This window comes from Ochotona princeps, chromosome 3 (genome assembly GCF_030435755.1).
Source record: "Ochotona princeps isolate mOchPri1 chromosome 3, mOchPri1.hap1, whole genome shotgun sequence".
Classification (NCBI taxonomy): domain Eukaryota; kingdom Metazoa; phylum Chordata; class Mammalia; order Lagomorpha; family Ochotonidae; genus Ochotona; species Ochotona princeps.
This window is the reverse complement of record NC_080834.1, coordinates 100,539,911-100,563,665: the sequence shown is the minus strand read 5'-3', so window position 1 is coordinate 100,563,665 and position 23,755 is coordinate 100,539,911. Positions and strand designations below refer to the sequence as shown.

Here is a 23,755-nt window from a genome sequence, read left to right as displayed (position 1 = left end):
TATCCATAAAGCTTAATAGGACCAGATAGATGTCTCAGACACTGCTGTGGAGGATAGGGTAGCTGGCCTGGCGCCAGGTGGTGTTCTCCAATGTCAGCCCAGAGTTTTCCAGTGACAGGGACAACAGGGCTACGATTGGTGGGGTCCAGGTGGCTCCTGCTTGGTGATTGCATCAGTGGTCATGGGACTCAAGGTTGGCCGTGGCCTTGCTCATGGGCTGTCTTACACCGTCTGCAGCGAGGCTGCTGTGCTGTGCTAGGAAACGCTGCTAAAGGGAAATAAATATAGGCTGTTGGCATGAGTCAAAGGAGATTTCCATCTAAAGGGAAGAAAAGATTGGAACTTGCTTTCTGTTTCTAAGCAAGTTTAGGCACTCACATATTTTGTTAAGGTGATGTAGAGGTTACACATGGTTAACGAAAGCTTTTTCAATGGAATTTCAGTTCTACTTTTAGGTAGCCTTCTATAATGCCTTCTTCAGTGTCACATTATGTTTCTCTCACTCTTTTTTTTTTTTTCAGATTTCAGGGTGTATTGGGTTCAGCAGTTAGTATTAACCTAGCACCGCACATCACATCATCCTAGCTCCAGACTACTGTAGCTTGATCAACTCTCAGCTCACGTGTAAGCCCTCGAGAATCCACTCAGAATAAAATCCTCTCTCACCAGTGTTCAGGATGCCACAGAAGGGGCTGTAGCTCGGATTGGAAGGCTGGTCCTAACTGACGAGTGTACTTGTAAAGCAGTCATTATTTTCAGCATTTTTGTCATGACACTTCTTTTTACAAAAATTAATTTGAGCTGGTGTTGTGGTATAGTGGGTAAAGCTGCTACCAGTGATGCTGGCATCCCCTATGGCTGCCAGTTTGAGGTCCGAGGCTCTGATTCTTTTTTTTTTTTTTTTAACATATTTTATTATTATACCTCAAATACTAAAAATGATAGAAGCAGCATACAAAGTAAAATTATAAAGCAGCTTAACACATAAATAAAGATAGAAGGATTCTTGACAAAATGTTGTTAAGCCTTGCCTGGCAAAACTTAAAATGATAATACATCAAGACAATATATTTTATATCCCTTAAATGGAAGGTTAGTTCATCTTCTAATACCTATCTAATCAACAAAAATATTATCATAACAAATTGGCAAATAAAAACCATGACCATCATCATCAAAGAAAGGGCCTTTCATACAATTTGAACACATCATTTTTAAAAAAGAAAATACTCCTATTAACGGGACATAATATGATTAAACCATCAAAGAAAATTACTTTTTTTTTTTTTACTATTTTTCGGATTGACATCATTTCATAACAGCCACATCGATCACAGCAACAATAATGACAACAACATCAACAACAAATTGTAGCACCCTGGTAAAATACTGTGCCACTGAGTAAGCAACACATGCGTAACTAAAAGGAAACACAGAATTCTCTTAGGAACTATGATGCCATCGTACACTTAATGGGCACTTGATGAATTCTATTAGAGAAAAGAGATTATTTGGAAGCAAGCAAACCGATATAAAAACAAAAAGGTTGGTGCCAGGGACAGGAGAGAGAATCTCCAGAAGTCTTTGCAGTGGTTGAATCTGTTGTCATCAAACTTTTAGACTAATGTAAAATTAATTTGGAGCATGGAAGTCCACTAGTTAGCAGAATTGAACATGCCTGTGTCTTTCCTTCTTAACCTGGCTCTTAAGGAGATAACGTGTTTAGGTAATTAGATGTTCCATGTATTTTCTGAACTAGCTAGTTGAAGAATCAACTGAATTTTGTTAGGAAATGACAGGTGAAAATCTCAGCTCACCAGAGTCTTCTCAGAGAGTCAGATGGCAAGACTGATTTAGAAATATATGTGCATTAAAAACTCGATCAGTCCTTTGTAGACCATGCACCGGGTAGCCCAATCTCTGCACTGGCTGGGCTCAAGAGCGTTTACTTAGCCAACTGCGGCTAGGGCTAGTTCTCCCATCAGTGGTGTTATTTTGGGAGCTAAAGGCACCCTTGGCTGTCCCTTAAAGCATTATGTTCCACTGCCCACGGAGCAGCTGGCAGACCCCACCAGTCCCGACAGCTGCACCTAACGTTGGAGTATGATCTGCTTGTTTTCAAAAGCAAATCTTGTTAAACAGAGTCATGTATTGTTGTTATGAAGTCTATTCTGTGTTGTAAAAACAAACACAGACTTTTAGAAGTAAACCATCCAAAATGGGTTATAGTACGTGGTCATAATTGTTTGACTTTTTAAAGGATCTTGTAATCTATACAACGTGTTTTCTTCTAGTTGACATTAGACGCAACTGGTATTGAGCAGACACTTCATTATTTTTCAGTGTTGTCTCTCATGGCAAGAAAGTAGCCCATTAGCTTGCCACCCAACCTTTGTGTTTGCTTCCCACCAAAGTGAGAGGACTTGAACTCACCATTTTTACCATAATTAAATCACCCACACTAGTTGTTCAAGAGGCTGGTGCTTGGAGGCTGGCACAGTGGCATTAGTGTGGCTAAGCTGCCACTTGAAGCACCAGCATCCCATGTGGGCTCTGGTTTGAGTCACAGCTACTCCACTTCCGATCTGTTTCCTTGCTGATATGCCTGTAAAAGCTGTAAAAGATGGTCCAAGAGTGTTAGCCCTTGGACTAATGTGGGAGACCTGGAAGAAGCTCCTAGGTCCTGGCTTTGCACTGGCCCACCTCTAGGCATTGTGGCCATTTGGGGAATGAATTAGCAGATGGAAGATCGCTCTCTGTCTCTCTCTCTCTCTCTTCCCTCCCCTCTCTCTATAACTCTCCCTTTTAAATAAATAAAGCTTTATAAGATCATGAATACTCCTTGAGAATAAAATTAGCCTGTCTGGACAAGAAAGAATATGTGTGGTGTGCTTTGAGGAGAAAGTTGTGAGTTGCCACGATTGGCCTGTGTGGAGATCTATACATTCAGGAGGCCGTTTTTTCCTGTGTGGCAAACCAGCGTGTTCTGCCTGTCGTGATACATCTTTTGCTTTCTGCCCGTTAACCCCCTTCGCTCTTGTAGTAGCTAAAATTGTCAACTTGACATTGACTAGGTTCATGAGGTACAGTGGTCATGTGATAGATACAACCCTAACACCCAATATATTAAGCACGTAGCACACATTGGATTAAACACTGAGTGTTTTTTTTTTTAAAGCCACCAATTCCTGAAAGTCTTGTTGAAAGGATTTTTTTTTTTTGTCAAATGCAAAAGACTAGCATTACCAACTTCTGCTGTCCTATTTGGCAGTTTTAAGACTATGCTAAATTTGTTTGCACAATGTTAAAAGCACTCACTCAAGCCAGGGCTGGTTAAGTCAGCCTCTGGGGAGGAACGAGGTATTGGTTTTGTTTCCAAGGTTTGGTTTCTGTAGCCATCGCAGCAAACCTCTCTCGCAGGTCTTGGAAGAAGGTCTGCGTGCAGTCCTCTCATCTGGTGGCCTCCTTGGATCCTCCCCGCCTGTGGCTTCTTTTCAGTTTAATCCTTCGCAACCTTATTCTGATTTTAACAGAGTTAACCTCCCCTCCTTCCCTTCCCACCAGTGCAACAGGAACTTGGAATAAAATCTTGGGAATTAAGTTTACGAAATGTTCCTGGTGATTGTGTGGTGTTGCTAGCTTATGCAGTGCAGAACAGAAGACCTGGGTTCCCATGGTGTGCCCTGAAGTTCTGTCTGTTGGCCTGATAGATTCCCTACCCTTGGCAACTCGTGTTGTTAGCTGGCCATCAGCTTGAGGAACCTGGAGTGAGCCCTACGTGTGGTGCATCTCCCCATCCAGCGTGCTGCCAAGGGCTGGGCTGAACTGAGCATCAAGGATTCATGGGTTCTGTTCTCCAGTCCCTCACGTCCTCTCTCGGAAGCCTGGAGTTCCATAGCTTGGCTGTTTGGCTGAAGTGATCACTGGAATTCCCGGAAGAGCTTGAGGTGGTCAGGATCATGTGAACACCTGAGGGGTGAGGCCCCTGGGGAGAATTAGGAGTGGAAATAACTTCTAGCAGCTTACCTTGATGTGCTGGAGACTGGAGCCTTTTACACTTCAAAGTTTTAAAAGTCTTAATTTCCACATTTCCATTTAACTTTGAGTGTTCTGCATCTCTTGGGACTTCTGACCACACAACAGTTTGTCCTTGGCACAACAGTGGTAAAGGCACCTGTGGGACCAGGAGTTCCACAGAGAAGCCTTCCTGCGCCAGAAGAGGCCACTTATCTTGTGTGTTTTGTTGGAATTCGGGAGTCAAGGAGAGGAGAGGAAGACTGTTGTGGGGGATGGAGGAGCCAAGGCCTAGCTCTTCTGAGTGTGTTCCCCACCTGCCTCCCATTTTGCTGCCTTCCTGCAGGGTGGTGCCACTCGGGTGGCCGCAGTCTCTTGTGGCTGCTCTCTGCTTTGCCAGTGGCTACCTGCCACCACTGCACAGGGAGCCTCCCAGTAAACATTCAGCACTGTGGCTGGGGAATTGGTCTGCCCTGCTTGTGTCCTGTCACAGAAGGGTTCCACTGTTCAACCTGGGACACGAGATCAGGCCCAGGGGCCTTGGTGCAGGAAGAAAGCACAGGATTGCCCTGTCTGGTGGACAGTCCCCTGTGGTGGCCTGGATAGCTATGGCCCTGCCATGTGATAGATGTGTGTGTGTGCCCGCAGAGGCTGGGAGAGCCTCCCTGCAAGAAGGACTGTTGCTAATGGATGGAGTATTCCTTGTTGTCCTCCCCAGATGGGCATGCTTGCTGGTGTGTTTCCCTGGCCTGTATGTGAACATTGGCAGGATCTGAACTTTCACTGTTCCTTTCTACTTTCCCAGAGTCCCTGTTCATGCCTCTGCCCCATTGCCATCACTTTAGTAGGAAGAAAACAGTGCTGCTTGCCATATTATCATAAAGAATATAGAAGTGGCAGTGGTATTTTCTCAGCTAATATTTTTCCCCCCACTCCTGGATCAAGCGATACTATTCCTTTGGAATGAATCACATGCAGCAGATGCCTCTCTGTGTGACTGGGCTGTCTGGCCTTAGGGAGCCCCTTCTCCTCCCATTCAGCTTAAGAGCAACAAGAAGGGGAACGAGTGTCCTCATCTGCTCTCAGGAGAAGTTTTAAAATGTTACTGCTAGGGCTGGCACCCTGGCATGAAGCAAGTTAAGTCTCTGTCTGCCATACTGGCATCCTGTATAGGTGCTGGTTCTAGTCCCAGCTTCTCATTTCCCATCCAGCTCCCTGCCATTGCCTGGGAAAGCTGCAGAGGATGGCCCAAGTGCTTGCGCTCCTGCACCCACATGGGAGACCTGGAAGAAGCTCTTGGCTCCTTGCTTCAGACTGGCCCAAGTCTGGCTGTTGCAGCCGTTTGGGGAGTGAACGGTAGATTGAAGATTGTCCCTTTCCACCTCTCACTCTGTATCTCTCTCCCTCTTTCCCTCTCCCTCCCTGCTTCTCTCTTCTGTAACTGTCTTTAAAATTAAAATAAATAAATCTTTTAAAAATACATCTTGAAAATATTTATTTATTTATCTTTTTATCAAAAGGGCAGGTTTACAGAGAGAAGAAGAGACAGAGAAAAAAATCTTGCAGTCGCTGGTTCGCTCCCAGGTGGCCACAACAGCTGGAGCCGAGCCAATCCGAAGCCAGGAGCCAGGAATTTCTTGCAGGTCTTTCATGTAGGTGCAGGGTTCCAAGGCTTTGGGTCACTCTCTGCTATTCTCCCAGGCCACTTGCAGGGAACAGGATGGGAGTGGAACAGCTAGAGTATGAACTGGTGCCCATATGTGATCCCAGCAAATGCAAAGCCAGGATTTAGCCACTAGACTATCGAGCCAGGTTAAAAATAAGTAAATTTAAAAAAAAAAAAAAAGTTACCCCTGAAGATTTTTATGTGCAGTATCATAACATAAAAACCAATTGACCTCATTGGTCAGCATTTACCATGTACTAACCCTGTGAACAATTTAGCCATCCAAGGGCTACATTATGTGGTTGACATTAGGGGCCGGATCACCCTTGGCTGTGAGGCTGTCTTGTGCATTGTCAGAGGGGCAGCAGCACCTCTCCTGTGCTGACAACCAAGAATGTCTCCAAATATTACCACACAGCCCCTGGGCAAGCACAGGCACCCTCACTTGCGTGCTGCTGGGCTGTGTAGTCTGACCTTGTGGCCACTAGCCAGAGCATTTGAAAATGGCCAGTGTGAATTGAGATGTGCTACAAGTATGAAGTGCAGACTTGGTTTCAGAGTTTGAATACAAAGTAAGAAATTTGGAAGATACTAGTCATTGTTATATGAGTGTTAAAAGGATAGCCATTTTTAAATATTGAGTTAAGCAAATCATTGTTTAAATTAATTTCACCTTTTTAAAATGTGGCCTCTAGGAAAATTTTAATTACATTATATGCCTGTATTTGTGGCTTGTAGTTCTTCCTTTTAAAAAAAAAAAATTTATTTGGTAGAGACATTCTCTTCAACCACCTCCTAACACCCCCAAACTGTTTCACTTCTCAAATGTTCACAACAGCCGCCAAAGCAGGAAACTGAGGGTTTGTTCCATCCTGGCTCCCAATGTGGGTGGCAAGGACCCAACTGTGAAAGCCATATCACCTGCTGCCTTCTAGAATGTACATTACTGGGAAGCTGGAATCAGGAGTGTAGCTGGGACTGAGACCCAAGTGGTTAGAACCTGTGCCTGCGTGTTGTGTTGGACAGCATGATGCCAGCTGTTGGTCTATGCTAGGTTAGCCATTGGTTTGTGGTAGGCACTTAAGTCATGGTTAAGTCATTGAGTCTAAGTAATTTCTAGCATATGAAAAACCTCCCTTCCTGCAGTAAAGTAATGGAGGCCTGTGCAGCTTCTGTGAAGCATCTTGTGTTTCCAGTTTGTTCTTCTGATACTTGCTGGTAGCGTATTACAAGTTGGCTCAATGTTTAGGATGTTTGTGTTTGCTTACATTTCCTCCTGCTCATATTGGGTTGTATCTCTATTTTCACTAAAGTGTTTATACAATTGTATTTTAAAATTAAAATTACACTTCTTGCTCAGCACCTGTTGGGTCTTTTGATACCTAGACTACTACCTCACGCGTAACAAGTGTTTGCTGCATGAGTGGATTTTCTAAGATCCCGCCTTTTCCTGTAAAACCCCACTATTTAAAATATATTATTTCATCAGTTACCTGGCTATTTAAGCTCTGTCCTCTTCCTTTACTGCTGATTTCATTATAAAAAATGTTGTCCCTTTTGTATGTGAATCCTTCTGATTTACCTTTGCCAAGTTTCTGACTTTTAGTGGGAAATCAAGTCTCCCTTTTCACAACTTGGCTAAAAGTGCTACTTCGTTTTTTATATTTATTTTCCCTTGTGTGTGTAGCTTACTAGGGCTAAGTCCACATGGGTTAATGTGTGGTGTGAAGCCTGGATCTTGGTTTCTCTGCAATCTGGTATTTATTTGCCCCTAAGTACTGGCTTGTAGTCTCCTAGTCTCCCCGCTTGGTTGTAGTATTTATGCTTTCCTCCAGTAAGTTGTTATGGTTTGACTAGATTGAAGTATTTCTCTTGGTTCATTTCCACTGGCAATCCATTCAACCTTAGAATGTTGGAAGTACACTTTATAGAATGCAAAATGTGGCAGGATATGTTTATTTTTACCTTCAAAAGACACATTTTCCCCCTTTGCTTGGTCAGCTATGTAAGCTTTTTTAGGAAGCGAAGAGAGGAAGAGAAGCTGGGCATTACAAAGGCTGTGCCTGCAAAGGTGAGACGTCTGTGTAGTCACTGGCAGGTTAGTGTAAAATGCTTCCATTTTATGTTTAACGCTGAAATGTGTAATATATATGTCCTCTAGCATCTGCTCATCTTTGGTTCAAAAACAACTAGAGATGTGTATTTTTGCAATTAAGTGGGACAGTTTATTTGCAGTCTACTGTTCTAATTACATGGTTGTGACTAGCTTTGGAAACTACACTTTGTTTATTATAAGCCTAGTTGGGAAAGTCAGGGTTTCTGAGTTAACAGTTAATTTTAATCTGGCCCTCAGCCTGGAGGAAAAAGTAGAGTTATCTATGAGGAAACTGCTGGAGTCGGCTTGTACAGCTATAGTTTATTTGCTTTTTTTTTAAAGATTTATTCATTTTATTACAGCCAGATATACACAGAGGAGGAGAGACAGAGAGGAAGATCTTTCGTCCAATGATTCACTCCCCAAGTGAGCCGCAACGGGCCGCTGTGCCGATCTGATGCCGGGAACCTGGAACCTCTTCCGGGTCTCCCACGTGGGTGCAGGGTCCCAATGCATTGGGCCGTCCTCAGCTGCTTTCCCAGGCCACAAGCAGGGAGCTGGATGGCAAGTGGAGCTGCCGGGATTAGAACCGGCGCCCATATGGGATCCCAGGGCTTTCAAGGCGAGGACTTTAGCCGCTAGGCCACGCCGCCAGGCCCGTTTATTTGTTTTTCAAAGTATTTTTATTTATTTGAGAGGCAGAGAGGAAGACAGACACAGCACTCCTATCCGCTGGTTCACTTATTAGATGCCTGCTGTAGCCCAGGGCTTGACTGGGGCATGCTGAATTCAAGAGCAGGGAACTCAGTCTGGGTCACCTGTGTGGGTGTCAGGGACCCAAGTGGCTGAGTCACTGTCTTGTGTCATCATCAAGAATCTGGGAACATGGACTTGAACCCAGGCACTACAGTATGGGATGCAAGTATCTTCAGAGGCACCTTAACAGCTCTGCCAGATACCCACCCCGTACACTTTCTCTGGAAATCCCCATATTATGTTCTTTCATTATGTGAAGTTTTGGTGATTTTCCCATCTGGGTATGGGAGTTGCCTTTGTCAGGATAAAATTAAAATTGCACTGAACTCCTTGTTCTAAAATCAAAGTCAGGACCAGAGGTTATTATCTCTGTCAGGTTGCAGGCATTTGGTGACATCACTGCACTACTTAATGATAAGCTTAGGGACACTGATTTTTTTCTAATGAGCCTTTGAGTTTGGCATTCTGCAGTCCAGGCAGTTACTAAGTCATTCCCTGGAAGGTGGTGAAATGTGACATTGTTATATAAATCAAAGGAACAAAACCAATACAAGAAAGAGTAATTATTATTAAGTCTATTCAGTTTTCTTTTAATGGTTTTGATGAAAACCATCGACTGGGTATTTTAAAGATGAAGAAAATGGAATTGGTATGCTGAACACATAGGAATTGGTAAGTTCTTATTCCCATTCCTTGCAAGTTTTGTACGTAAGGAATCCCATGATGGGTGACTTTTCTAGTTTCCCCTGAATGCTAGTATGCAATTTTCTTATGAGCATGCTAAGGGATGGCATACCAAGTGCTCCTTTTCTGATGCTGTAGTATGGAAAAAAGATTTCCATAAAATTCTAAGTCATGAGCTGTATCTACCTGAAAAACAAAGGAATAGAGTAGGTTAAATAATTTTGAAAGGAAAATAAAGATTTATTTTAGTTACCTGAAAAGCAAAATTATAGAGAGAAAAAAGAGAGAGAGAAAAACCAGAGAAATCTCCATCCACTGGTTCATTCCCCAAATCACTACAATGGCCTGGGTTGGGTCAGACTGTGGCCATAAGCCCTAAACTGCTTCCAGGCCTCCCACATGGGCGCAAGGGTCCAAGCCTTTGGGCCATCTTCTCCTGCTTTCCCAGATGCATTAGAAGGGAGCTGGATTGGAAGTGGAACAGTTAGGACTCAAACTAGTGCCCTTAAGGGGTACCAGTGTGGCAGGAGGTAGCTTTACCCATTATGCCATAGCTCCAACCCCGGGAAAAGAATAGCATAGTGTATCATAATGCCTGTTTTTTTTTTTTAAAGATTTATTTTTATTACAAAGTCAGATATACATAGAGAGGAGGAGAGACAGAGAGGAAGATCTTCCGTCCGATGATTCACTCCCCAAGTGAGCCGCAACGGGCTGATACGTGCCGATCCGATGCCAGGAACCAGGAACCTCTTCCGGGTCTCCCACGCGGGTGCAGTGTCCCAAAGCATTGGGCCGTCCTCAACTGCCTTCCCAGGCCACAAGCAGAGAGCTGGATGGGAAGTGGAGCTGCCGGGATTAGAACTGGCGCCCATATAAGATCCCGGGGCTTAAGGTGAGGACTTTAGCCGCTAGGCCACGCCGCCGGGCCCCATAATGCCTGTTTTAAGAGTTACTCTAGAGCTGTAATACTCAAGCCAGTGGTATCAAAGGAGACACAGACAAACAGATCAATAGAATAGAGTGCAGAACGGAACCTATACCAGTAAGGTTGACTTGGAGACACAGGTGTAAAAACAATTTAATGGAGAAGAGGCATGCTTAAAAATTTTTTTTTTTTTTTTTGCTTATTTTTGTCAACATGAAAGGCAGAGTAGAGTGGTAGAGAGACAGATATTTAGGTCTTCCATCTGCTGGTTCATTTCCCAAATAGGGCTAGGTCAGAACTCCACCTGGGTTTCCCTTTTGGATCGCAGGGGCCCAGTCACACCAGCCGTAAACCTGCTGCCTACCAGAATGCGTTAACTGAGGGCTGGATCAGAATGAGTAGCCAGGACTTGAACTGACCCTCCAGTCAGGCATGTGGGTGTCCCAAGTGGCCGCCCAACCCACTGTGCTGCAACATTCCCTTATAGTCTTTTAAATAAATGGTGTTGGGATAGTTGGATATCTTTAGGCAAGACAAACAAGCAAATAAATCAAGCCAAAACAAAACAAAACAACAACGAAAAAAACTACCTAAATTTTATGCCAAAGTAACTGAAAATGATTCATAGATCTAAATGTAAAACTATAAGATTTTTAGAAAAAAAAACTATAGAAAACTCTTCCTGCCTTAAGGTTAGACAAAGAGTTCATAAGCAAGATAGTAAAAATATATGAAATTAAAAAAATCTGTACATTAGACTTCACTGAAGCCACAGACTTTGGCTGTGTGAATGTCCCTATTAAGAAGATAGAAACACACCATAAAATGAAAGAAAATATTTTTAGATTTCTTGTCCTCAAAAGACTTGAATCCAGAGTATATAAAGCACTAAACTCAACAATGGGATGGACATTTGGCCTCAAGCTTAAGATGCCCTCATCCTTATTGGCATTCTTGGGTTCAATACCTGGCTCTGCTTCTGGCTCTAGCTGCTTGCTTTCTGTTCATGCAGACTCTGGGAGGCAGTGGTGATGGCTTAAAAGTTAGGTTCCTGTCCCCCATGTGGGAGATCAGAATTGAGTTCTGTTCTGGCTTTGGCCCCAGTGCAGGGCAGTTGCTAGCATGAGGGTAGTGACCCAGCAGATGGGGACCACAATGCTCTCTCTCTTCACTGTCTATGTCTCAAATAATAAATAGGTAAAATGAAAAGAAAATACAACATTAAGAAAACAACCCATTTAAAAAGTAAGGGGCCAGCACTGTGGCATGGTGCATAAAACTGCCTCCTGCAGCATTGACAGCCCTTATGGGTGCCTGTTCAAATCCTGGTGGCTCTGCTTCCAGTCTAGCTCCCTGCTAATAGTCACGCAAGTCCTTGGCCTCTGCATCTACATGGGGGACCCAAAAGGAGCTTCTGGTCTCAGACCAGACCAGTGTTGGCTGTTGTAGCTGTTTGGGGAGTGAAGCAGTGGATGGAAGATCTCTCTCTCTCTCTCTCTCTCCCTCCTCTCTAACGTTGTCTTTTTGAATGAATAAAACAAATCTTTTTTAAAAAATGAGCAAAACCTGCTTTTAAGATACCTTACCACAAAGATATCTGGGAGACAAATAAGTACAGATATCAATGTGTCCTTTGTCCTTGGGGTAGTATAGGCATATGCCACACTGAACACCGTGCCACACCAAGAGAATCTGCACTGAAGGATGGTGCCAATGTCCAGTGCTCATGCAGATGTGGAAAAGCTGGATCCTCACAGGCTGGTAGTGGGAATGTAAGGTGTTACTATAGTAATTTTGGTGATAACTAATGTTTGAATCATGAATATCAAACTGCTCTACATTTGTCCAAAGTTAAGATCTCACAAGATGTCAGATCTCTACCTCAAACCAACTTTGAAGTGGATCTTTCTTCCAAGCTCCAGCTACAGTTCAAGCAGGGATTCCTGGGCCTCTTTGAAGTCTGAAGCAAATTTCTGTGTTTCAAGATCCATTTTTTTTTAAATTTATTTTATTATTATTTTTCAATAATCTTACTTAGTTGATTAGGATACAAAGGGGTCAAGGGCTACAGAGTGAAAGTGGGTAATACCATTGTTTCCACACTAATATTATCATTTTTCCCTGTATCTGGGGGTCAGGGGAGAAACAAAGGGAAAAGTCCCACCCAGCCTCCCACCCATCCCAGATCTGCAATGTGAGGCGCACTCTGAGGGTCCTGCTCAAGCAGTTTTGATAGTTCAACAGTTCTGGATTGCTGCCAATCTCACCATTCCAATCACAATGAAATCTATTCAGAGTCCACTGACTGACATCGTCTCTTAATGGTTGAGGTTCTGAGATCAGCAGTCCAGTTGGAGGGATCTCCAAAGAAACTTCATCTGAGATGATCCCAAACCTGATTCTTGCGTGAGTTTGCCAGAACAGGGTCCAACACTGTCTGTCACCCTGTTTATGCACATGCTGGTCGTTGCTATTGCCAGGTCAGTTCTGTTTCCAGCCCTGTCATCCACTTGAACCAATGGGTGTTGTAGTCCAGCTTGATCCTACTCACTTCATACTTGGTCCTCACGCAAACCAGTGGGAGCTGCAGCCTAGTTGGGGCAACTCCCCATAACCCCCACCAGTTCTGCCCCCCACCCTGGTTCCCATGCTTGCCAGTATGTACCGCAGACTTGTTCAGTCTGTCCCACATCCCATTTAGCTCTGGTACTTGTCAATGGGCATTGAAGCCTAATTCAACCCAACCAACCTACTATCCAGTCCACATACATACTGGCAGGTACCTTTCTGTCTAGCCATCCTTGCCCCTGTCCTGGTTTTCGTGCTCTCCCTACTAGGCCACTCCCACTCCCAGATTATGCACTCTCCAGGTGGTTCTGGCATTTGACTTGATAGAATTAGCTCCCAGTGCCAGCCTCTGCCAGCTGATGCTGCGGCTAAGCCCAACCATCCCTCACCCACTCTAATTGTTGCTTGCACCAGTCGGAACAGTCAGCCCACTTTGCCCCTTCCCTTATCCAGCTCACATGACGCCCACAGGTGCTGCAGCTCTGCCTAGTCTGGTCTGTCCCCATCCAGACTCACACTTTCCAATGAGAGTGGTTGTCCAGCAGGGGAGCCCACATTCCCCTGCTGGCTTTGCCTCCTCCCCCTGGTTTTCACATGTGCTGGTTGGGTGCTGCAACCACATCTGGTACGGCTTATCTCACCTTGGCATTCCTTAATGTGCACTGGTATGTGTTGTGACTGAACCTGGCCCGACCCACACTCTATTCTGGTGCTCGAATTCGCCAGCGGGTGAAGGGAACAGATTCAGTCTGGTCTGCCCCCGACCCATGCCAAATGTATGCCAGTGGGAAACTTTCCATGGCCTGTTCTGGGCTGCTTCCTGTCATGTTTCTTGTGCTTACCTGCCAGGTCTGTGTCCTGCCAGAGGAGTTGCCCAGGCTCCTCCATCAGAACCTCTCCCAATGCCAGATTTTGCGCATACCAAGGGGTTCATGAGCCAGCCCTACTCAGTTCACCTCCTGTCCTAGCAGGAACAGTGGCTTTTCCTGACTGGCCTTCAACCCAATCTGGTTCTTGCTGTTGGATGTTTCAGCACAGCCACAGCTCATCCATACCCACATACAGCTCACACATGGCTCAGTAGGGGTTGAGACTCAGCCTAGTCTGTCCCACATCTACCCTGGTCCTCCAGGACACCAGAGGGTGTTGGGGTTTGGCCCGGCCTGGTGCGTCCAGTCCCATTCCATGCTTGTGCCAAGGGAGACTACAACTGTTTCCTGATCAGAACGCAGCCCCCATTCCAGCCCATGTGCTCCTTGGTGGGAACCTCAGCCCAGTTAGGGTGTACCCTTAGCTCCCCAACTGGGCCTGTTCCCAGCTTTAGATCACGTGCAGGCCAGTGGTTGCTCTGACTCAGCTTGGCAGAGCCCCTCACCTGTCCTGGTCCCTGCCCTAGATGAGTGGCTTAGCGTTCCTGGCTCACGCAGATCAGTAGGTACAAGAGCCTTCTCGGCATGACCTGTGCTCCAGCCTGATTTCTGTTCTTTCTTGTGATTTAAGGCTAATGTAATTAATGCCCCATGAATTTTATGCTTAACATTGATTCAGTGTAAAATTTTGTGGTGTGTTTGTTTTGCCCCAATAATGGCAATCTATTTAACTGTGTCATTTAGTAGCTTTCACCCCACTTAAAATTGGAAGCAATTAATCTGCAATGCAGTGACATGATAGTTGATATCAAGAGACAATCTGATAGAATTTTGGAATACTTATCTAAATATAAATGTTCCTTTAATCTTCTGCGTTCTGAAGCTTTGGTTGTCACCAAGGCCGATTCCTCCAACTTTGTGTACCTGCTCTGTATGCAGGCCCAGTTTCTAGTTACAGTAGATATGCTTGCATTTTGTGTTTCTTTCTCCTTTCTCAACTAGATATTTTTTTCCCCTTTCCTATTTGATTATACATAGTGTAAAATAAGAAAAAGCTTTGTGGGGGCTGGTGCTGTGGTACAGTGAGTAAGGCTGCTGCCTGTGACATCAGCATTCCATATAGACATCAGTTTGAGTTCCGGCTGCTCCACTTCTGCTCCAGCTCCCTGCTAATGCATCTGGAAAAGCAGAAGATGGTCCAAATACCTGAGCCCCCACTCATGGTGAGGGTTCCAGAAGAAACTCCTGGTTTTGGAACCAGCTATTTGGAAAGTGGGAACCAATTGATGGAAGATTTCTGTTTCTGTCTCTCCTCTTTCTCTCTGTAACTCTACCTTTCAAACAAATAAATCTTTTGCTTAAGAGTGAGAAAGAATGCTATGCACTTGAACCTCAGCAGCCTTTAGTTCATTATGAAATATCATAGTCCCTAATCACTAAATTAAGTGTTCACTTTACACATAAAGACCTTATATAAGGTCTTTTTCTTGATGTTGACTCATTTGTCAAAATGTGCTTTTAATCAGTTGTCCCCAAGCTGGAATGCTTTGCCTTTGTCCAAGGGAAGTGAGTGTGCTTTCAGGTGCTGTGGACTTGCCTGATATGAAGCCATTCTCTGAAGATTCATGGCTGAGACGTGAAGCATAGCTTTTGTGCTTGACTTGCTCAGGCATTCAAGTGGCCCTGGTTGCTAGCTCTCCCATTTCAGCTATGTTATGTGGGTTGCCTCTATTTGCGGAGAGAAGAGGTGACACCTGAAGACGTACATGGCTTTGGACTGGGCTTGGTGTGTTGGGTGCTACACTGCTGAAATTTGTTTTGGTTTGTAGGGTCTGTTCTTTGTTACTGTCTTAGAAAATTGGTCATAGAATTTGTGGTTTGTAGTGAAGTGATTGATTCTCAATCCCCATTGGCAAACAAGATAAAATGCATTGGTGATCAAAAACAAATTTTAAGGTCCGTGTTGTGGTGCAATTAGGTTAACTGCTACCTGCTATGCTGGCTACTCATATAGGTCCCAATTTAACTCTTTGCTGCTCCACTTTCAATCCAGCTCTCTGCTAATGTGTCTGGAAAAGCAGCAAAAGATGGCTCAAGTGCTTGGGCTTCTGCATCCATGTAAGAGATCTGGGTGAAGCTCCTAGCTTCAGATTGGCCCAGTCCCTGTCTGCTTTGGCTATTTGGGGAGTGAACCAGTGGATGTAAGATCTCTCTGTCTCTCTCTGTCCTTGTTTCCTATACTCTGTGACTCTGTCTTTCAAATAAATAAAATAAATCTTTAAAAAACACGCAATATTTCAGGAGCCTTCATTGTGGCATGATATCAGTATCCCATATCAGGGCACTTTTTTGAGACGTAGCTGCTGTGCTTTCAATCTAGCGTCCTTCTAATATAGCTGGAAAGGCAATGGAAAATGGCCCAAGTGCTCCACCTGGGAGGTCAGGGAAAAGTTTTGGAGTCTTACTTTCAGCCTGGCCCAGCCCTAGCTGTTGCCATCTCCTGGGGAGTGAACTGGCAGTAGAAGTTCTCTCTCTCTATCACTGCCACTTCATCTTTCAACTAAATAATAAATCTTTTTTTTTTCTGGGAAGTAATCATCCATACATTCATCCACGCACACACATGCGCGCGCGCACACACACACACGTATTTGTTATATATATATAAAACATGTTTTATATATATATGTGTATATATATATTTGTTCTATGTCCTTTAACTGTGCTCTCACCTCACTTCCCATCTGCTGGCACAGCTGGAATGCCAGGATGCCTTGGAAACCGCAGCCCGGGCTGAGGGCCTTTCCCTGGATGTCTCCATGCACTCTCAGCTCAGAATTCTGGATGACGAGCACCCCAAGGGAAAGTACCACCATGGCCTGAATACGCTCAAACCCATCCGGACCACTTCCAAGTAAGTAGCTCTGCCAGGCAGTGGTGGTTCTGACTAGCGATGATGGTTCTGCTGGGTGGTGGTGGCTTTGCTGGGTGGCAGCTCTGCCTGGCAGCAGTCCGCGCCTGAAACACTTGGGTTCAGGTCAGACCAGAGAGGGCGGTCCATCTGTAGTTTAGGAGCTCTGTTGCCCAGGTGGTGTTACGTGGACCCCTGCTGACCTGCCCACCAGGTAGTGCTGATGGCTTTGTGATTTGGGTTTTCTCTCCCTAGACACCAGCACCCAGTGGATAATGCTGGGCTCTTCTCCTGCATGACGTTTTCATGGCTTTCTCCCCTGGCCCGCGTGGCCCACAAAAAGGGGGAGCTCTTAATGGAGGATGTGTGGTCTTTGTCCAAGTTCGAGTCCTCAGAAGTGAACTGTCGAAGGTAGGCATCCCTGGTCCACTCCTGCCCTGGGTGCACAGGGTCTGAGCTAGGAACATGGGGACGAGTAGTGGCCTTGAAAGAGCTGAGCTGTCCAGGGGTGGGCGGGTCAGCTGGGGTGGCTTTCTCTTTGCTCTTCTGTATCTCCTATTTTACTTGAATCCTATTTTAACCACAGGCTTTCTCTCTCTCTCTCAGCCCCGCTTCTCTTCCTGCGGGAGTCTGCGGGAGATTATGTTGCTGCCTTGTGACAGAATACATTTTTGTGGTAGCCCATTGTTATGATCCAAGTTTAGTTTACAGCTGTACACTGTAACCCAGGAGCCTTCAGACAGGGCTGGGGGACCCTCAGGGAAGGAAACTTTGTACTCACGAATCTATGTCTTGGGCTAGATCCCTCATTGGGGTGGGAGGAAGGCTTTTGTGCTCCTCATTGTTTGTGTCCTAAGCAGGGTTCAGAGAGAGGCCCCCCCACCCCCCTGTTTTTCCCACCAAGCAGAGTAGATACGTAGTTCTCCACAAAGGGCATTCTGTCCCCAGAAGGTGAAGAGATCAGGCAGGAAATTCTAAAGAAGAGATGTGTGTGTGAGGGAAGTGAGGGGGTGTGACTTCCCACGTGGGAGATGGGTAACAGAGGACTGTGCCCTTGTTAAGACTAGAGAGACTGTGGCAAGAAGAGCTGAAGGAAGCCGGGCCAGACGCCGCGTCCCTGCGGAGGGTGGTGTGGATCTTCTGCCGCACCCGGCTCATCCTGTCCATCGTGAGCCTGATGATCACTCAGCTGGCTGGCTTCAGTGGACCAGTAAGTTCTGACCATCCTTTCTGGCAGCATCCAGGGGCCTGGCAGCCGTGGCCAGCTCTAACTCTTGTTGTTCCATTACAGGGGTTGCGCTCACCTCTGGGCTAGCTAGCAATCTTAGAGATGGCCCCAGGTGCTTGGAGTGAATGGTTGGCCTCCCTGTCAGCAGCTAGGGGGTTGAGGGCATGGTATTGCCAGAGAAGAAATAGAACTGATTTGCTTTCCTGGGGGTGGGGACGTGACTACAGTAACCGTGGTACACTGTGCAGACAGGACTGTGTCCCATGGTCTTGTGTTGATGTGAGATGACCATCTCAGTTCAGGTCTGGGCACTGTGTCTCTGTGGCAATGAGTGAGTGGGTGAGAACAGCATGACATGGCACGGCACTCACCATGTCCCAGGTGGCCGGAGGCAGTTACCACATGTTGAATGGTCCCCTGGCCAAGAGAGCCCTGAAGAAATTGAAGGATGGTCGAGAGTTTGAGTCTGGCCTGAAGTCCCTTTTGGGTTTTGGTTTATGGTATCAAGTGTGTGCCATGGTATTATTTTTCCCCCCTAGTCTTTGCTAAAGCAGGATAGATAAGAAAGCATTTGACATCTACACTATTTTCTGGACACCTGTTTCTCACACCTGCTCTGCTGCCTTACACTTGAGAGTTTGATTAAATCTATTCTCTACATATTTGCCTTGAGGCATCGGAGTGGTAGCGCTGCTTACACAGTGCAATTGCCGTGTGTGAGTAAGCTGGAGCTCAAGGTTGGGTAAGTATGTGCCTAAGGTGCATGGTGATTAGATAAAACTAATTTGTACTTGCTTTTTTAATGTTTGTTGAATGTTTGGTGCCTTTCTATAAAGTTTTGATCTCTCAAACAGGGAACATTTGTGATATTGGGTTTCTGTATTACTTGACAACTAACATACTTTTATGTGAGTTTTAAATGAAAGGGGACCTTGTCAACAAAATGATGTGTTGTGTTACTGACCAAAATGGCAAGGGCTGGCGTGGAGCCACCTTCCCCCAAGAAGAGCTTCTGTCGTTGCTTCACTACAGGGCTGCCCTGGGCCTTCATCAAGGTGGAGCCATATGTAGGCTGTCTGGACAAAGTCATGATGGGCTTTCTTAATTCTGTTTGGCCAAAGCAAGAACTTCATTTGCTCCCCTCTTAGGAAAACAAACAAACAAGCAAACAAAATACCCAAAACCCAAAAGCATTCCTCAGATGATTGGGATTTTAGTTATATCTGCTTAGGAAAACAAGATTACCTAGGCATGTTCAACATGGTGGCCTTCCAGGCACTTCTCTGAGCACCTGTGGGATGCCCAGCTGCACTTTAGGATGCAGTGCTCTGGGTCACTGGTCTCCTGACAGTTCTTGGAGATGCCAGGGAGAGCCGAGTGCCTCGCTGAAAGAGGAGAAGTGCAGCACAACCTTCCTTCCCTCTGCCTAGTGGGGGAAGAGCAGCCCAAGCCCAGTGTCAGTTCATGGCATTCTGTTCCCAAACTAGGGAGAGGGCAGCAGGACCTTGCATTGTCTCTTTCAGTGATTAAAAAAAAGTCTTAAAATGTAAACCCATGCAAACAGCTCCTCCAGTATGTTTTCTTTTTCATTGAAAATTAAAAATCAGGCTGGGTTTGAGATCAGTACCAGCAATGAGCAGATCTGTGTGGATCAATCCTTTCCAGAATGATTGCATGTTTTCTAAGCCGGTACAACTTTCAGATTGGTTTAATTTGTTCTTACAAACCTCCAAAGAGCCCAGATATGGGCTCCCCAGTACAGCATCATTATTTCCCACCACCCCTGGGTCTCACTGAATCGTGATAGCCATACACAGCACAAATGAAACACATAAAGTGGGTGTGTTTTGTTTCATCTGTCTTAAACTGCTGACCAGCTGACTCTAGGCACTTGTGTGTGAGGTTGGTTGGAGGTAGTGTGCAAGCACCCAGAGGTCATAATAATGCTCATGGAGTACCAGAATCCATGAGGATGCTGTCCTGGCCCAAAGCAAGTGGGCACCACTGATAGGATTAGAGATGCTTTGGAGGCTTCTTGGAGTAAGACAGTTCAGCCCCCAGCCTGATCTCTGATTGACATGTAAAGGGCTGGTATCTGCCCCATAGACCAGGAAGGGAAGGCTGTCTCGGTGGTGCTAACTCCTCAGGGCTTCAGGGCCTCTGCGGGCAGAACAGTGAAAAGCCTTTAGAGAGGTAAGTCTCCCACCCTTCCAGCCTTTCTGCCACTGCTTGGTGCTGGCAGGATCTAGAACTGGGGGAGTCTCTCTGTAGTGGTACCAGTGACAGAAGCTGTTCTTTAGAATTTTCAGGATGGCTGTATTCTGCGGTCAGAATGAGAGAGGCAAGCTGGGCAGAATCTCTCACCAAGAGTTCAGGTAAGGTAATGTTTCTTCACTGGGAATGCTTTCCACAGCCAGGCAGCTATGCTGACAAGTCTCAAGTTTTCTCCCAGTTTGTTTAGATGTAAATGATACCTTGATAACTTTTTATAAAAGCTGAGTTTAGTTTGGATTTTTTTTTTTCATGAAAGCCTTTTTTCCTTTATCTCATGCAAAATGGTTTGAAATGTCATTACTTTTAAAAAACTGTTGAACGTCTTTAATCTGCTGTTTCCTTTTTCTCCCATTCCTTTGAAAGTTTTACGTAGTATAAATGATCATCATGTCTTTTACCTTCCCTGCCTCCTCCTCCTGCTTGCTGGGAGGCACTCGCACTATTACCACTGCCCCCCTCCCCACTCCCAGTCCTTGGCTGAAAAACAGCACCCTAAAGGGATGGGGAGGAAGGAATCCCCAACACAACCTGCAGTTCTTTCACGCCTCCTTTTGGAACCTGTTCTGTCAGTGCCATGGTGCGTGAAAAAGTGCGTCACTGCCCCACCATCTCACTGAGCTGCTTCGCGTGAGACTCAGTTCCCACCTTGCGGAGTGCATACTGGAGAAGAAGCCAATCTCCTTGCTAGTAAACCAGCAACCCAGCTGTGTGTGCAGCGGTGACCCATACCGTGGATAATACATCACCTACAAAGCTGGGGGTGGGGGTGGAACTCGGGTAGTTCCTAGAATCTGAAAACCTCCTCTTTGATCAGATCATTCACTGGGACTCCAACGGAAACCTGGTTTGGGGGTTGTGGGACCGGGAGATCCCCTAGCAGCTAGCCTGCTGCTACTCTCAGGAAACGTGAGAAATCCAAGCTAACTCAGAGTCTGGCTTCTGAAACTCAGTGCTAGCTCCCTCAAGGCTGCTGAACCTGGCCTCTGGTATTGTCTGTCATTCAGCACTATCCCACAATGGTAGTAACCTCTTGCCATAAGGAACTGGGATAGACTGGTGGATGGGTATTGAGTTCATTTTTTCTTTCTCTTAGGATTGGTGTGGGGTTTGGGGGGATTAGTTTGATTTCTGTCTGGTGGTTGGTTTGACTTTGTTTTTGTCAAGCTCGACTTTAGCTACAAGGACTGGAAAAGACTCTGAAGGACGCCATGTGTTCCTCCTCAAGGCGTAGGGTTTTGCACTCTGCCCTGGGCAGAACTAGCTCCTCAGAGCCTAGGACATGAGTAGGACCTGCAGTTTTAAGCCAAGTACCTCCTTGTGGGGAAGGAGGGCGGGGATAGCTTTTCGTTTTGTTTCGTTTCTTAATTCTCTTTCCTTAGCAGCAAGGTCTTTGTTCCTAGAGAATCCACTCCATTGCAGAATGCTTACCACGTCAGGAGCCCTAACCGATTAAGAGCTGTCAGCCTGATATACCGCCTCGGACTCTGGAAACAGATCTTGGTTCTGTTCTGTATTTCCATTGTGTATAGTGCAAACCCACAGCCGGAGGCCCACCGACCTGTTAGATGGCTTAGCCCTCCCTGTATAACCTGACTCTGTATGTTCCCATTGTATGTTACTGCAATCAATGCTCCACCTGTTGTACAGTGTTTGTGAGATGCTCTTTGAAGATGGTACTTTATATATCTATTTTTTTCACTTTCAATAAAAATACATTACTCCCCACTTGCTGGTATTTGATACTGTTGCTGAGTGTGCGTGTGTGCTCCTGCGTCGCAGGACCTCAGAGCTGGCGGGGGCGCTCGGTGGCTCTTGGGGGCTGGCTGCCTTCCTTCTCTGCAGGTGGTGTTAGACATATGCTACCTGAGGTAACACGTTTTCATCTTTGGGAGGGAGTGGGGTGTGGGGAGGGCCCAGGGGCGGGGCTCTGGCTTTGTTGGTGGTCGGCTTTGATTGCTGTCTTCTGCACTATTAAACTGCTGATGTTTATTTTCAGGAATGTTGTGCAAATGCACTTCTCACTCTTCCCCAGTACAACTGTAGGTACACTGTTCCTTTTTATCAAATAAGCACGTTTGAAACGATACAAAGAAGGGTCTTGAGTTCACTTAAAGAACTGTATATCCATGTGTGCAGAGACTGGAATAAAGTCAAACATTTACTGTTGAGTGACCATGTGTCCAGAATGAATTTCAGCTCACGGACAGGTTTATGTTACATGAGAAAGAGTGATGATTTTGATGGTATCCCTCCAGACCCAAGTTTCAGATTAGACCTGCCTCCTGCCAAACGCCCACTGGTGGGCAGCGGTACCTCCCTGTCCATCCGAGATGCTCATCTTCCCCTGCTGGTGTGCTGCTAGCTACACCGCCAAGCTTTCCGCTCTTTCTAACTTAACATAAACCTGTGGTATAGTGTGAGGGTGCCATGGGGGTGTTGACAGTGGTGTATATTTCTCCCTGTAGGCCTTCGTGGTGAAGCGCCTCCTGGAGTATACCCAGGCCACAGAGTCTAACCTGCAGTACAGCTTGCTGTTAGTCTTTGGCCTCCTCCTCACGGAAATTGTGCGGTCCTGGTCGCTTGCCCTGACCTGGGCCTTGAATTACCGCACTGGGGTCCGCCTACGGGGAGCCATCCTGACCATGGCATTTAAGAAGATCCTTAAGTTAAAGAACATTAAGGAGAAGTCCCTGGGCGAGGTGAGTAGGGGTAGAGCTTGCTTGCTACCTTGTAAAATGCAAGTTCCTGGCTTGAGCCAAGCATTTCCTCCACCCTCTCCCTTCCTCCTGAGGCTGTCACCTGTACCCTTTCTGAACCTCTCACTGCACTTTATATCTCATAGCTCATCAACATTTGCTCTAACGACGGCCAGAGGATGTTTGAAGCAGCTGCCGTTGGCAGCTTGCTGGCAGGCGGACCCGTTGTTGCCATCTTAGGCATGGTGTATAATGTCATTATTCTGGGACCAACAGGCTTCCTGGGATCAGCTGTGTTTATCCTCTTTTACCCTGCAATGGTGAGTACGTTTGCTGACCAAGCATTGCCAGGTTCTCTTGAGGAGACGAGGGGTTACTTGTCTTGGGGTCTAGTAGACATCACCAAGATATTGGTTCTTGGATGGGAAATTTTCTCACAGTAGTTACCCAGTTTAAAAAGTCGAGAGCTAGACGGTACTCAATCCATGTGGACAGAATTTTGATTTGAGAGGAAGTAAGGTGTCCCTTACGTAAAGGCAGTGGCTCCTAATGATATTACAGAGGAGTCTGAGGATGGGCATTTGGTGCAGCTGTTGGGATGTTCCCATCCTGTATGGGGGTACCCGTATTCAGATCCTGGCTGTGCTTCTGACTCCAGCTTCCTGCTGATGGCAGCATAGTGGCAGGCAGCAAATGGGTCCCTGTCACCCACATGGGAGACCCAGGTGGAGTTCTGGGCTCCCAGCTTTAGCCTGGCACAGCCTTGGCTGTTGAACATTGAGGGACTGGACTACAAGATGGAAGATCTCTGTGTGTCTGTGTCTCTTTGCCTTTCAAACAAAAACCAGTAGGGGAGAGGGTCCAAGTAGCAGAGAAAAGGCCTGCCTGTGAATGCTGCGTGTGTGTGTGTGTGCTGCCTTGGCCTCAGGAAGCAGCTGTGTGCAAGTCACACTGTGTCCCGTGGGGTGCTACTTGCTGTGTCTCGTCTGATGGCACTCGATATCAGCGATGCCTGAGAACAAATATTTGTTCTCACTGTATCACAAAGAGATAAGAATGAAGTAAT

General features: G+C 45.9%; 1 protein-coding gene across 5 annotated transcripts in view; it reads left to right on the top strand.

Annotated features, from left to right (window-relative positions):
- Positions 1 to 23,755, top strand: part of ABCC5 (ATP binding cassette subfamily C member 5) — an 81,555-nt gene that overhangs the window by 9,397 nt on the left and 48,403 nt on the right. For 2 of the 5 annotated variants that reach the window (XM_004577763.4, XM_058662159.1), the window contains exons 3-7: positions 16,337 to 16,494; positions 16,747 to 16,902; positions 17,554 to 17,701; positions 22,459 to 22,692; positions 22,836 to 23,009. In XM_004577763.4, coding sequence (XP_004577820.2) covers positions 16,337 to 16,494; positions 16,747 to 16,902; positions 17,554 to 17,701; positions 22,459 to 22,692; positions 22,836 to 23,009 — 870 coding nt within the window. Of the gene's footprint in view, positions 1 to 16,336; positions 16,495 to 16,746; positions 16,903 to 17,553; positions 17,702 to 20,019; positions 20,095 to 21,372; positions 21,719 to 22,458; positions 22,693 to 22,835; positions 23,010 to 23,755 lie in introns of those variants that run through there. The other 3 variants (XM_058662162.1, XM_058662161.1, XM_058662160.1) reach the window with 3 other exon arrangements.